Source organism: Sinocyclocheilus anshuiensis, unplaced genomic scaffold (assembly GCF_001515605.1).
Source record: "Sinocyclocheilus anshuiensis isolate Anshui unplaced genomic scaffold, SAMN03320099.WGS_v1.1 scaffold1089, whole genome shotgun sequence".
Classification (NCBI taxonomy): domain Eukaryota; kingdom Metazoa; phylum Chordata; class Actinopteri; order Cypriniformes; family Cyprinidae; genus Sinocyclocheilus; species Sinocyclocheilus anshuiensis.
The window spans coordinates 1,304,188-1,320,256 of record NW_015555709.1 but is presented as its reverse complement, the minus strand read 5'-3'; the positions used below and the strand labels follow the sequence as shown (position 1 = coordinate 1,320,256).

Genomic DNA, 16,069 nt, shown 5'->3' with positions numbered 1-16,069 from the left:
TTTTTTTTTTTTTTGTCCTGTAGCAAGTATGTTTGGGCCCCTTACGACTCCTGACCAGCAGATGAGCAAGACCCCATCATCCAGCTCTCTCTCCCAGCGCATGAAGAATGCAACTCTCAATGCAATCACTCCAAAGTAGGCTATGTTTGAATCCTATTACGTTCTACCAGTGCTGTTCGAGTAGAAGTGAACTAACCGTTATGAACATCCATCCTGTTTTCAGGTTTTCTAGCAGGAGCAGAGCTGCAGTCAGCGTCCCTCGCCAGGGGCACTTCTTCGCCTCTCCTCTCCTGAAGTAGCCCTGAAGCTCCTCAAGGCTGAGTTTTTCTTTTCTTTGGGAAACCGCTGCAATATATTACATTATCTTACTTGCATATTATGTCTGGTTTGTCCATCAGTTTGAACCATATTAACACTACTCTTTTTATGTCGAGTTTTCTAGTAACATTTGTATTTTAGTCGCTTTTAAATGTTTTAATGTACTGTTAACATTCTCACAACCAAAGCGATGGGCTGATATAAGCACTTCCATCAGTTACTGAATCCTCTATTAACAACAGAATATGCATCAGTTTGGGAGTTCTTTATCAAGAAACCTGAACTTGGTTGTAGCATCTAGAACAAAAAAGGTTATGCTGTATGCGAGATTTGTATATAGTATAATCTGTGTATTGCTTGTATATTGTGTGTTTTACATGGAACGACAAGCAAAATCTCAATCTCTTAGAGGGTTCAAGGCTTTAGTGACTATCAGGTTTTTCTATGTAGAGTGTAAACTGTGTTTTTAAACGCAGTCAAGCTTAGATTTTACAGCCAGTAGGTTTAATACAGAATTTAAGATGATGCTGCTGCTGATGTTAAAATTAATGATGCTGATGTTTAAATTATCCATTTGTGTTTGAGATACACTGTGCTTTTGAATCGTCTAAGATTTGTGCATAGAGAGGTTAAAGACAAGAAAATTGAGAATTCTATGCAATTTGTATGCGAAAACACTATTGGTTGTTTTGATTGGGCATTTTGTCTTTTAGCTTCATAATTGCTTTTGATCATAACACATGGCCAGAATTCTTTTAGACTTTCACTATGGCATTGATTTATGTCTTTATGCCGTTTTTGCTCAATTTATTGAATTTTATACCGTATTTAAAGTAGAAAAACAAAATATGGTGCCCTCTGGGAGAATTGACTGATTTTGAAGGATCTAGTGTACCTCGTTCAATTCATAAAATATTATACTGATTGGACACTCTTTACTGTATACAATTAGTCATTTTCCTTTCAGTGGTGCAACGTTTTCTGGACCAGTAGTTGTGCAGCACTGAACGGTCAAGATTTCATCGTTTTAAAAGGGCAATTGTTTACTGTGTTGAACATTGAAGTTGATTTATCAACTCAGTTGCTTTTCAATTTGAGTGGTGTGATATTTTGTAAGACTTGTGCTGTTTGTAAAATACATTCATTTATTGCAAGTCCTTTGTGTCTGTCTTTTAACACATTGCATTGGGGTTTAGAGTTAGACTGAAGTGGCGAGACTTAAATGTTCACATTTAAAATACAATACAAAATCACTGAGGCACAAAGCATGCCAAAATATAGGACTGGGTAGTTGAATGAATGGAAAAAGAGAAGTATTGATAGATTTCTTGAAGAAAGTCCTTGTGGGTTACAACCGCAAAGTAGCTAGGTGTACTGAAATTGTTATAATGAAGAAACTATAACCAGGAACGGGGACATCTCTAGATTTTTTTTTTTAAGGAATTATTTACTCGAATGTAAATTTGGATCAAATTTACGCACCCTCAAGTCAGCCAAGATGTAGATTATTTTTTTTGTTTGTTTTTCTTCATCAGAACAGATTGTGAGAAATTTAGCATACACTTGCTCACCAATGGTTCTTCTGCAGTGAATGGGTGCCGTCAGAATAAGATGATAAAAACGTTACAATAATCCACATGACTCCAGTCCATCAATTAACATTGTAAAGTGAAAAGCTGGGAGTTTGTAATAAAAAATTAAATGAATTTTAACTTCAAACCATTTATTTTGACTAAAATAAGAGTTTTCTCTCCATAATATTGCTTTCTCTGGTGGAAAAAGTCCTCGTATCTGAATCAGGAGTGAAATATGCAAAGATCAAGCACTGTTTACAAGTGAAAACAGTTTTAAGTTAATATTTCTAAACAAATATGTAGGTGAATTTTGATGTGTGAGGAGGACAAGTGATGAACTTTTTCACTGAAGGAAGCATTATTATAGATTATAGCCAGAAGCGTATGGTTTAAAGTTAAAACACCTTAATGGATTTGTTTCTTACAAACAAACAGTTTTTTTTTTTTTTTTTTGCTTCACAGGCATTAATTCATTGACTGGAGTCGTGTTGTGGATTATTGTGATGTTTTTATCAGCTGTTTGGACTCTCATTCTGACGGCACCCATTCACTGCAGAGGATCATTTGGTGAGCAAGTGATGTAATGCTACATTTCTCCAAATCTGTTCTGCAGAAGAAGAAAAAAACGCTACATCTTGGATGGCCTGAGGATGAGTAAATATTCAGCAAATTTTAATTTTTGGCTGAACTATTCCCTAAACTACTACACTACTGTGCCTATCTATCCAGACTTTCACATGTTCGTTTGTCAGCATGTGCAATTACTGCAAGTTCTGTAAATATGCTTCATTCTCCTTTAAATTTGGGGAAGGGCCATATGAGTGGAGTGTTCTTGATGTAGTTCTGGAAAGCAGGATCTGAGCCCCACTTCTTCATAGCTTGTTTCTCAAGGATGGGGATCCCACTAACATGTCTCAGTAAGAACCAGACGAAGAGAGGAGAAAGTGCACTGAGATACTGAGGTCCACGCATGACGGAGGAAGCGGACAGGAACAGGCCCGACCATTGCAGGATCTCCCCGAGATAGTTTGGGTGTCTGCTGTATGCCCACAGTCCATGATGAATAAACCTTCCCTGCGAATACAAGTAGGTTTATATGATTAATGCCAATATACATGAATTCAAATGTCATATGCAAATTAAAAAGCACTCAGGTCAGGATTTCTTGAAGCTAAATTCAAAATGTTTAATTAAAGGTGAAGTGTGTAATTTCTGCATCACTTCCCCCGTCTGCCATTGGCTGGACATGATAGTCCTGCCCCAAACAAACACTTCTGGTTAAACCAAAGTACGGTTTCAGTTTCAGGCTGGTTAGGATGTTCAAACAAACGAACCAAAAAATGGTTCACACATAATTTCTGTATGTTTAATCCATGTGAAAAAATATGCACTTCTCTAGTATTCCTAAAAAGGTATAACATTAAAAAAAATTGGTATAAAATGATCACTAACAACCAGAGGGTTAAGAACAGCCAGTTTGATCCAGTGCATTATCTATTAGAGCACAGGCATTATAAAATTGATGCTATTATGTTAAAATATCTCTTTTATGATATAAGTTATATGACTTAGATTAGTCTTATCAAGTTACTATTATCAGTGCAAGTTATTACTCACAGTGTTATCTGGATCACTCCTAAAATTCCACTTCTGCTGGTCGGCAATGGCCTCTGTAGCAAAACCCAGCCCCCATATTCCCCAGCCGATATAGTCACGTGGGCCCAGGGGCTCATCTCTTCTCTCACTGTTTAGAATTAGGGTGGGCAACAGGGTAATAAAGACCCACAAAGCTAGAAAAAAGGAGAAACAAGTTGATGGCAGCCTTTTATTCAGGATTTAATAAAGTTACTTTCCTAGTTCTTAGTGTAGAATACTGGAATAGAATATTCAAATAGAATAGAATTGAGATACATGAGATAAATGCCTTATTCATTCATTCGTATGATCATTATGTGACAGAATAGAGCAGTATAGAATAAGTAGAAAAGAATAGATGCTTCTACTTATGTGATTCATACTATATAATATAAAATATAGTACAATAGCAAGTTTGTTTGCTGTGCCACTATTTTAGAATGATGTATAAAGACTGAACACAAATGGCCCACTGCAGCCATCAATTAACCATAACTATGCAAATAATCAATAGCAGTAGTTGAAATACCTTGCATGGTCCAGTACACAAAGAATGTCCCAGGGCTGTCTCTGACATTGTTAAATCTCCGGTCTTGCCCTTCCTTTAGGATTCTAAGAAAGAGAAATGTCCCGAGCCTGCAGGACAAGGCCCAATCTGTTACTTATTGACTTATTAACCAGACCTTAATGGATACATTAATACAACATGAAGCTGGACTGACTTCACTTTTATTAATGCTGTTAAAGCAACAAGACTCCAATAAATAGACCTGTCTTTTAATTTATTGATCACTTTTACTATCTATCTATCTATCTATCTATCTATCTATCTATCTTTATTAATGCTGTTAAAGCAACAAGACTCCAATAAATAGACCTGTCTTTTAATTTATTGATCACTTTTACTATCTATCTATCTATCTATCTATCTATCTATCTATCTATCTATCTATCATCTATCTTACCTTAGACCCCAGGCAGTGACAAGTCCAGTTTGTACGTTCTGTCTAAAGTGGCCATTTCCGCCCCATATACGACTCAGATGAGCCAGCAATATGAAGGTACCAGATCCTACAAAACAACAAAATTAATTTGTAGTTAAACTGATAAGATATTCAATATCCTGCCAGATATGGGCAGAGCAGCCAGTCACCTGAATCCGTCCATTTTTAAAGCGAGGTGTGTTCACTGAATATTTTACCAGTGAACCTAAATTCAATTGGTAGCAAAGTTCAAGGATTCTCAAGAGCACACTTCTCAGAGAGAAAGAGCGAGGGAATAGCGCTCAGGGACCTGGGTTTGAAAGACTGAAATGATTGGATAATATTTGTACTCCACTGAAAAGGAATGCAAATTGAATGCTGACAGGTGAGTAGAAGCTATATTATATATAGGAAATAAGACTTTAAATTACATGAATAATCCTCAAATTCTCATGGATAATTCTCATATCCTCAAGTCCGCAAGTTGTGATTACTTTCTACATGCCATGCATAAGTTGCTAATTAATATAGCTGTTAAAATTAATATATGCAATGTTAAACTGTTTGAATAACATAACACTGTTTGTATAACATAAACTTTTGTAATTGTGTTATAATGTATTTTAATTATCATGTACAGAGGTTTATGTTAAAAATGTGTTTCCGTTTAAATATAATTTAGTTTCGAGGTTTGTGCAAATCTGCTTATACATATTAAAATAGCATAGAGTTTTGCTCGTGTACTAATTTATATCTAAGATCATATCCGAGATTTACAGTAGTTCTTTTTTTTTTACACCACTTTTCTGACAAATCCCGCCTCTATCTGCAGGATTGACAGTGACGTATCCAAAGTTTGGCCAATTATACGGACTGTAGATAAATTGATCTGATTGGTTGAGAGGCCGGGTCGTCGAAATACACTTCAGTAAACGTTATGCCTTGTGGGTGGAGACGTATTTATGGTGGTTTCACAACACGTTATTATAGTTTAGATAACCACCGACTCGTAATGCAATTTGATAACAACATTTTTTTTCACGTTAAAAAAAGTTATAAAAAAGCCGCATGAGTTGCAACGCAACAAAACAACTACAATATTTAAGGCGAAATACAATTTTTATGTGTGCATACTGCATAAACATTACAAATACGACGAAAGCAACAGAGCAAATATTACTATATCAATATCGTGTGACTACGCCTTTTGGATAAATCATTTACCTGCCAAGTCGTAAAACCTTTCCGTTTTGAAAGCAGACGCTAGTGCCCACCCGACCCACTGAATGGTCAGGTCGGTGACAGCACACTTGGCCAACGTGCTTCCCATGATCATGTCGAGCAGGTCCTGAAGAAGCAGCAATGTTACAAACCCGAGTTCATTCAAAAAAGCAGAGCAAAGTTCATAACATCCACATTTGTGAGGAAGAGGAGTGGCCAATGCTGCTTCTGTATGTAACGTTACTGTTAACGTTACTGTTACTGTTACAAACTACTTATGGGAAATGTAGTTTGGAAATCTCTGTAATGCTTTTTATGTCTTGATGCTTATAGAGAAAAGAAAAGAAAAAGCATATGTGACCCATAATAGAAAATTAAATAATAGAACAAATGCAAAATTTGACTTCCACTTATTTGATTCAGAATAGAATAGAAAAGGGAAATGGAACAGAATAAGTTGAATGTTTGATCTTCATTATGTGATATAAAATAGAATAGAACAGTACAGAATAGGTGCAAAGTTCAGCTTCTTATCTAATTTCTTACATTTATTTATATAGTGCTTTTTTTTCAATATAGATTGTTTGAAAGCAGCTTCTCAGAAATAAATAGGAAAATAACAATGTTAATGTTGCAAAATTAATACATTTTTCAATTTCAGCTGAAGAGCAGCAATATTATCATTATTCAGCTCAATTCAGTTCAATGTTGATTCATAATATAATATAATATAATATGACTCTAGCATCACTGTGACCCTACATAGGATAAATGGTTTGAAAAATGGATTAATAGTGCACTTTAATATAGGCCTAATATAACATAATTTCAACGTTCTCCACAAGTGGGCTCTTATATAACCATTCACTATAAAATATGACTCAGGGGCCACCACAATGCTCAAGTTATGACCTGGAAAGATAAGAACTTTATGACTTATGGAAGAAGCCAAGAGAAGGTGTGTTTGGACAGAATACAGACGTATGTAAAGACACCAACTGTTGTTTGCTCTAAAAATTTCCTTTTATTTTCCAGGGCTGGCCAGGAAATTTGAGGGTCTAACAAAACATTATTCAAGAAGAAAACAAGTGGAGAACATGGCAGAGAGCAAGGCCAGCATCAGCTCAAAAGGAGGGGCCAATGTGCTTACTAAACGGGTGCAGAAACAATTCAACAGAGCACAGGAGAAGGTACGTGGCTGGAATCATAAAACACAATGTCAAGAGCGTCAATGTGATTTCCAAAGTTTTCCTGTTTGAGAGCACAGGAACTTTAGTGGTATTTTCATCCAATTATCAATCCAGTCACATGACATGGGAGCAGCTGGCAAAAGTTGCTTTATCTACTCCATTGACAAGAGCCAATGTAAACAAGCAGCTTCCTTCTCTGCTTAACAGTCTCCTTTATTGCCACAATTGTATTTTATTTAAATACCAAGGCTGACTAAGTCACCATTTACTTTTCTATCTTCAGTCTGTTCAGTCCTGTTCCTGGAAACTTCAGCTCCAACCCTGATCAAACACAACTGAACCAGGAGCACTATAAGTATGTTTAGGCAGGCAGGGTTAGAGCTGAACTCTGCAGGTAGATCTGAAGATCTCCAGGAACAGAACTGGACACCCCTGGTTTAAGCCCTTCATATCTTATAATCTCAAACTGTCTATTGGAGAAGTCAGCTGAATAGTTCTATCTACAACCATGTAAGGAAGCTTTTTCTTCGCCAGTGTGCACTTATCAATATTTTAAGGTGCAGGTGTAACATTCATTGCAGTGCTGTCAGTATAGTTTGAGAATCCCCTTGTCATGGCTGTCAGGTATGTAATATGTGATGCCTTTGCAGGTGTTGCAGAGGCTTGGCAAATCTGAGGAGACCAAAGATGAGCACTTTGAGCAGTGTGTGACGAACCTCCAATGCCAGCAGGTACATCTGCGATGGTAAACAAAGTAACTGTTTTGAAGATCAAAAGATTCCCTAATATGTCCTTGTGATCTCCTTTGCAGAGCGATGGATACAGAATATACAAGGACCTTAAAGCATACCTCAACGCTGTCACAGGTTGGCTCTTTACTATCAGACTCATATAGGAGATCAGCTTCTTATGAACAGGATTACTGACATGCCTTATTTTTCTTGGATGTTTAACAGTAATGAGGGATGCCTCAAGTCGACTGTTTCAGTCCTTGTTTGATGCCTATGATGATAATTGGGACGGCGCAGAGGATCTTGGGGCAGTTGTGGAGGTTAGTCTCAGAGCCCACTGTAAGAATATATAGAAAAACAGAAAAGGTAATTTTATGCCAGGACATTATCCGTCAAGGTTACCTTTCATTTAACCCTAAAACACAACACAATATGTGTAAAACATTTGTAAATATCTTAATAAAGCAATAAGCCCCAAGAAGCCGTGGTTTACAGTGAATTTATAACAGCTAAGGGGCGTTGTTAGACACGACTAACAGTGCCTAAAACCCCCTTAGCGGTTATAAATTCACGTAGTACGGTTTCACAAAATAAAACAGAGCAAATAAAATGTAATGATATTAATAAAAACATTATTCTTCCGCCAAACAATGTAGTTCCTCCTCAGAAACGGTTGTGGTTGCAACAAAGTGGTTGCCGAGCAACACACAGACGTAAAAACAGGTGTATGTTTGTAGAGTAATTTACAACAGCTTCGAACGCGGCTCAGCCAATCAGAAACAAGGACCGGGACTATCCGTTGTAACAGATTTTCTTTAACGATAAAAGAACATTGGGCCTATTTTTAAAGACTTTTCTTAGAGTGTAGGGCAGACTGTGATGAAAGTTACACTTTAAACTCCAAATGTGTGGTCATCCGCGCAATTTCACAGGCAAAGTATATGTTCATTGTGCATTTGTCAATAGTGATTTTTTATAATATAAATATACACACACACACACACACGCACATACACACATGTTTGTTTCTGTAAATTGTGGGGACTTTCCATAGATGTCTATTACTTTTATACTGACCAAATGTTTTTTTTCTATCAATAAACCCAACCCTACCCCTAAACCTACCCCTTACAGAAAACATTTACTATTTTTAAATACAAAAATAGTCCCCACACCCACAGTGTCAAAAATTTCAGGTTTTACTATCCTTGTGGGGACATTTGGTCCCCACAATGTAGCATAAACAAGTACACACACACACACACACTTAAATTATAATTACCTATATTAATACAAATGTGGCTCTCTGTGTTCCAAAGGGAGAAGACCTTCTGTGGAAAGATTATGAGGACAAGCTGCGTGATCAGGCATTAATCACAACGGAGTCTTACATGAGCCAGTTTCCAGATGTCAGGGTAACGACGGCTGCCTCACATACTGGCAAATGCACCTTGCACAAAGCTTTCAATCATTTTTAAATGCAGTTTGTAAACTATTTTTCTTCATGATTCAGGAAAAGGTGGCCAAGCGAAACAGGAAACTCGTAGACTATGATTCTGCTCGCCATCACCTGACAGGGCTGCAGAATGCTAAAAAGAAGGATGATATCAAAATTGGAAAGGTATTTTATGACATGTTTCAGAATATTCTGCCCGACATAGAGAAACACTCACTCAGTAAGTTTGTTCATAGGCTTACTGATAAGTTCCAACCTCCCATGCATGTTCTTTTCTACCAAACAGGACATTATTACCAGCAACATATTGACATGATTCAGACTGAATGAAGACCAAATGTATAGGACTTTCCTTGGTGCTGTTGTTTTTATAGGCAGAGGATGAGATGAACGCAGCAAAGGTGATATTTGAGGACATGAACAGGGAGCTGAAGCTGGAACTGCCTCTTCTATTTGACAGGTGACTTTTTGAGTTATTTTTATAGTAGATTTGGTTTAAATCTTAATGTCCATTACCCTTATTAATTTCCATTTGTTCTGCATTCTGTAGTCGCATTGGATGCTATGTCACAGTCTTCCAAGCCATTTGCAACCTCAGAGACATCTTCTACAAGGAACTTACCAAGGTTAACCAAATGATTTAAAATAAAATACTCGGATCAAACAAAAAAAGTGATTCCTCGTGTTCTGCAACTACCTGAGATATATTTTTTTTCTGTTTTGGCATCAAGAACAATGAGGTTCTACAGACTGTGATGAAAGAGCTGAGCACCCAGTATCCAGACAAGCGCTTTGTCGTGAAGAACTTCAACCGGTATAAGGCTTTATAGTCTGTTCGTCCATATATTTTTAAGTTAAATATCAGTAGTATAATACTTTATTTTACCAAATGACTCTTTTTGTTTTCCTTTTAAGTGCTGGTTCCTTGAAGAGAAGGTCATTTAGAGACACGTTGTCCCCAAGATCACTTAAAAGCTTTTATGATTTCCACATGAGTTACAGCCCCAGGGGATCTCTAAGGTAAAAATCATCAGTTCAGTTTCTCTTGTTGCCTTGTAGATTTAGAAAGCACTATTGCCATCTGCTGGTGAATGTGCATGATTAATAATATAAAGACAAGTGTTGCCATTTATGGTTCAAGCAATGAGTTACTCTAAAATTTGAAGTCAAAAGTCTAAAATTACACAAAGTGCTTGTTTACTAGTGGTTGTATGTTTATTTATTTAATACAATCTATTTTGGCCAAAATAAGAATAATGTGGTATCTTTGTCAGGATATTTCTTATAAGATTCAAACATATTTCTCTGCACATTTTCTATTACAGAAGAGACAACTCATCTAGTTTTAGGTCTGACAGACCAACATATGGATCATACAGCCCTAAGCAGACAAGCCCCACCAGCCCTCAACCCCTTTATGGGAACGTCTCTGGTGCCAAAGATGCAAAAGGCAGCCCTACAAGATTAGATTATCCTACAGAGGAAGGTACCTCGCCCCATGAGCCACAGCTGGATAACACCAGCTACTCTGAAGATAAACCAGTGGAGGAAGACAAGAAAGCCAAAAAGACGTCCTCGCAAGCCTCCGATCAAGAGACGCCAAACAAGGAGGAGTCTTCTGAGGAGGACAGTGATGAGAGTGAACTGAAACCAAACTCAAATATCGCTGAAAGTACCAAGATCAAAGATCAAAAATCACCTGAGAAGGTGGGGAGCGATGGGCCTTCAGGTGTGGAGAATGGAATAGCTCATGACATTAAATCAGATGTGGAACAAGCTGAGGCTTCAAACAATGTGAGTTCTGTGAAGGTGTAAACACATTATAAAATACATAAGTGCATATTATAGAGAGAGAGACAAAAACTACTGTTTGTCATTACACTTTAAAGTTTGGAATAATTATGATTTTTTAATGTTTTGTAGTCTCTTATACTCACCTAGGTTGCATTATTTGATGAAAAATACAGTAAAAACATTAATATTGTAAAAAACAGAATTAAATTGTATATATTTTAAAATGTAATTTATTCCTGTGAAGGCAACGCTGAATTTTCAGCATCATTTCTCCAGTCTTCAGTGTCACATGATCCTTCAGACATCATTATAATATGCTGATTTGGTGTTCAAGAAACATTTCTTATTATAATCAATGTTGAAATCGTTTGTACTGCTTAATATTTGTGTGGAAACAGTATTTCATTTTTTTTAGGATTCTTTGATGAATAGAAAGTAAAAAAAAAACATAATTTGTTTGAAATAGAAATCTGTTGTAACATTTTCATTTGCAGTCTGGCAAATGAGCCCGTAGGTATTTATAGCCATCCTTTTGAACAATTCCGAACAATTCCTTTCATAGCTCTTACTGTTTTATGTACGGTTTGAAAAATATATTAGATAGTATACAGTATACTGCAGTGTTCAGTCATTTTAGCAGGCTAGTATTTCATTCTGAACATAACCATTATGTTCATTCTTATAGAAACCTAAATATAACTCCGAACAAGGTGTAATTTTTATTTGTTTGACCTGTTTCAAGGCTCTTACCAAGGGTGACCATCCGTCAGGAGAGGTGAAGGAGGGAGCGACAACAGAGCCCCCTAAATAGCAGACAAAAGGTCAGCATAATTTGAGAGCACTTCCAGCTCACACTCATGTTGTGCTGATGTGTTTCATTTAATCCACTATGAGCAGATGGCTTAATGTGTTTCTCATTTAAATTTCATATCTGTTTACAGAGAAGACACACTGTTTATTGGCAATACACTGGAATCGGACCTAACAGAGGATGTAAAATGCTGTACTCTCGTATTTTTTTTTTCCTCCTTGATCTTTTGAGATATGTCTTTTCAGATAAATATTTAAATTCTGGGTTTTAATTCAAGAACAGCTTCTTTTAGAATATAATCACTTTCATGGATTGTCTTTTATCCTACTGTATGTGGTGGTCTTCCTTAAGGATTTTAATGTTTTTAGATACATAACTCAATAGCCTATATGACAGGGGTGCCAGGACACCGGCCCTCCAGGACCGAGTTTGGGCACCCCTGCTATATGACATACATGTATCTAATTGATCAAAGGAACAAATGTTTATAACGTAGGCTACTTGACAATCATCCATCATTAAATAAATTAATACAAATTTACTTGCCACTCAGTTGCCTATTGTTTTACATTTTTGATCACACTAATGATCCAAATCACCTTTCTTTTTTTCAGAGGTTAGTCTAGCATGTTTTTAGGGTGGTGGTTGCTGGTTAATATTAGTCATTTCGTGGAACGCGACCATTGTTTGATCCGTCGCGGGAGAGGGCAGGGGGAAATGCTCGTGAAAACGCCTACGCTCCGCAAAGAGAAGTCACTCGTTGCAAGGAATCGACTCTTTCGAACTGTTCTTTGTTCCAAAAAAGGATTAAATTATTCTTTGCGTCATGACGCAATTACGTCATCTGGACGTAATGAAACGTCCTAATAAAAGCAAATGTAGTTTATTATTTTTTTCTATTACGTTTTAGTGAGTTTTTATTTTATTTTATGTGCCCCAGTTCAGTTTGTTGCAGCTATGATATAGCTCATAAAAACATAAAATCATTTAATAACTAAACATTTTTTTTGCGTTTAGGCTACATTAGGCCTAAACGGTACTTATATCGTTTAGTCACAAAATTGACATGTTTTAATAAAATAGTAAAAAAATAAATGAATAAAATGACAGTTATTTGACATTAAGGGACTCTGTTTGTGTAGGCTATGTTTGTAAGTGCGTTGATAAAACTGCCATACATTCCAGTACTTTTTAAAATCCAGGTTTATCACGACAACGGATGTGTTCTAATAAATCGTTTAGGGTTTTTGACTCGAAAACCGCTCAGAATTCAGTCCTAGTCGTGAACGCGTCGTTCAGGTTGGAATTGTGAACCAGTTCGTTAAACTGATTCACTTAAAAGATCCGAATCAAGTAAACGATTCCTTCACAAATCGGACATCGCGCACTCCAGACAGTTTTGTGGATGAGCTCGTGGCGGCTTCATACTGTTATGCTTTGGCTTGAACACTGCTTACTATCCATGATTTCTCGGTCTGAAGTTTAACTTTGATAATAGTGATCTGCATCTTCGACTAAAAGTAGTTTATCCGCGACTTTGACACTCAAGCAGGTAAGTTTTTTTTTGTTCCGGTTGGGCTGGAAGCAACGTTAACTAACGTTAGATCTGACGGTTTCAAATGGCTGAACAGCTGATTATGAGTTTTACAGCTCTTTAAAGTGATCGTTCACAGTGTGAGAGGGGATTTCCGACTACTATCGATCAAATCAAATAAACGGAATCGTGAGGATTACAGTTTTAGGTTGTCTCTACTACAAACAAACAAACTCGCCGGTGCGCATCTCTAGCTTTGTGTGTGGTGTAAGTTACCTGGCTAACGTACATCACAATGAGAACCGTTTAAAAATGAGCTTTGTGTTTTAACCCTACGAGATTTGTAAGAACGAAAGTTGATTCAGTTTAGACTTGTGACTATTTTATTTACAACTTTAAGGGTCAATAGACAAAACGGGTGCGTTTGTGTACATTATATGCAAGTGGGTAAATATTAGTTAAATAATGAAAAGCTAATGCAAACATTTAATGTATATTAATATTGACATTTTCCCTTACCACAGCATAAAAAAATAAAAATAAATTATTTTCTGTCTTTCACCATGCCTTATCTGACCAGTCTCCACCCTTGTGTATCCACCTTCTTCACACTAGCATTATTTGTAAGAACGAAAGTTGATTCAGTTTAGACTTGTGACTATTTTATTTACAACTTTAAGGGTCAATAGACAAAACGGGTGCGTTTGTGTACATTATATGCAAGTGGGTAAATATTAGTTAAATAATGAAAAGCTAATGCAAACATTTAATGTATATTAATATTGACATTTTCCCTTACCACAGCATAAAAAAAGAAAAATAAATTATTTTCTGTCTTTCACCATGCCTTATCTGACCAGTCTCCACCCTTGTGTATCCAACTTCTTCACACTAGCATTTTATCCTATTATATATATATAATAATAATATCTCTATATATTTGTATATTTTAATTGACGTATTATTAAAAAGATGTTGAAGTTGTGTCCCCATGAAGTTGTGTCTCTATGTTATGGGGAGCATAATTTTTCATTTTTTAAAATAGTAATTCAATAAATAAAATAGTTTGTCATTGTCAAGTGAAATTCCAAACAGTGTATTTTTTGTTGTATGCTTGTCAATCACATTACTATTTCATAACAAGCTTAATTGTGGTCCAAAATATATAAAAAAGCATTACAGAAACACTTGTTTGACCAAAAATAAAAATTTGCTGAAAATGCACTCACCCTCAGGCCATCCAAGATGTTGATGGGGTTGTTGCAGTGAATGGGTGCCGTCAGAATGAGAGTCCAAACAGCTGATAAAAACATCACAATAATCCACAAGTAATCTACACGACTCCAATTAAAGTCTTGTAAATCAAAAAGCTGCTTGTTTGTAAGAAACAAATCCATCAAGATGTTTTTAAAGTAAAAAAAAAAACCTCATCTCTTGGATGGCCTGAGGGTGAGCAAATTCTCAGGAGATTTTTTTATTTTTTTTGGAGTGAACTATACCTTTAATTTAGCTTGAAATAGCAATTATGTGCAATTAATAATGTACAATTTATAATTACGCAATCTCAGGCCATCCAAGATGTTGATGGGGTTGTTGCAGTGAATGGGTGCCGTCAGAATGAGAGTCCAAACAGCTGATAAAAACATCACAATAATCCACAAGTAATCTACACGACTCCAATTAAAGTCTTGTAAATCAAAAAGCTGCTTGTTTGTAAGAAACAAATCCATCAAGATGTTTTTAAAGTAAAAAAAAAAACCTCATCTCTTGGATGGCCTGAGGGTGAGCAAATTCTCAGGAGATTTTTTTATTTTTTTTGGAGTGAACTATACCTTTAATTTAGCTTGAAATAGCAATAATGTACAATTTATAATTACGCAATGTATCACAATGTTTAAAAAATTACCATCTCAAACTAGAAGAAGCACCCGTTTTATAGAATGACTTTTAACCTATGATGTATAGCTGTAGAATTGTTTTTAAAAAGCAGGTTTACATGAGTCTTTGAAAAGTACTTATCTTTCAAAAAGTCAAGATGTAGACATTTCTAAAAGTCATAATGATATTTAAGTCCCTGAACCTTTAATACACAATTTCCTATTCCTCCACCCACATATAAGTGTCCCTCTCTTCAAACAACACCAATAGGCCTCAATGGGACATAAACTGTACAGGTTGAGCGATGCATCTGTCTCACATCCCAGTGATGTTTGTCCACATTTAGTTAATGTTTAAACGGAAGTTTACTTAACAAGTCATCGTCTGTTACAGAAACACATATTTGTAAAAAGTAACAGTTGGAACTATAATTTTCATGTTGAAATGAGTCAACACTTGTTTATTTTGTTCCATATAGGTGTCCGTTTCAATACAATTATGACTTTCACCATGACTAGCATTGCACCTACTGGTAAGTTCTACACTTTGTCTTCTAATATAAAGAGCAAACTGCTTGAACAGCATTAAAAGTTTCCCTCACAGGCTGCAGGTGTGTCACTCATATCAAACATTGAATCTGAACATTGTAATAGGCTGGTGTAACATAATCTTGGCACTAGCACTATTTATTTTGCTTACTTAATACTTGTACACTAGTCTAACCTGACCTCATTTGGGTCTAGAAATGTTTCATTGGAGGCGATGCTTAAGCATTAAATAAAATCTATGCACAGTTAATGCCTAACACCGTGCCATGTTGCATTTCTCCTAATCTGATTACTCTTCAACAATGCTGAACAGTTTCTCTAGCCGGAAATGGTTGTAATTCCACATTTACTGCATGTAATCTTGACATACAGGTTTTGTGCGTCTCCTTCAGTGTT

General features: G+C 36.2%; 2 protein-coding genes across 2 annotated transcripts in view; both read left to right on the top strand.

Moving 5' to 3' along the window:
* Nucleotides 1–1,884, top strand: part of LOC107671897 (rac GTPase-activating protein 1-like) — a 10,496-nt gene extending 8,612 nt beyond the window's left edge. The window contains exons 16-17 of the mRNA XM_016464906.1: nt 24–135; nt 224–1,884. Of these exons, the coding sequence (XP_016320392.1) occupies nt 24–135; nt 224–299 (188 nt within the window). The 3' untranslated portion in view covers nt 300–1,884. The remainder of the gene's footprint in view (nt 1–23; nt 136–223) is intronic.
* Nucleotides 1,885–4,789: 2,905 nt separating this feature from the next.
* LOC107671903 (bridging integrator 2-like) lies at nt 4,790–11,936 on the top strand. Its single transcript, XM_016464911.1, has 14 exons — nt 4,790–4,895; nt 6,767–6,921; nt 7,572–7,652; nt 7,733–7,787; nt 7,878–7,972; nt 8,972–9,067; nt 9,166–9,273; nt 9,483–9,568; nt 9,659–9,734; nt 9,840–9,922; nt 10,024–10,128; nt 10,434–10,902; nt 11,645–11,723; nt 11,844–11,936. The coding sequence occupies exons 1-13, from the start codon at nt 4,886–4,888 to the stop codon at nt 11,711–11,713; spliced, it is 1,488 nt and encodes a 495-aa protein (XP_016320397.1). The 5' UTR covers nt 4,790–4,885; the 3' UTR covers nt 11,714–11,723; nt 11,844–11,936.
* The last annotated feature ends 4,133 nt before the right edge of the window (nt 11,937–16,069 follow it).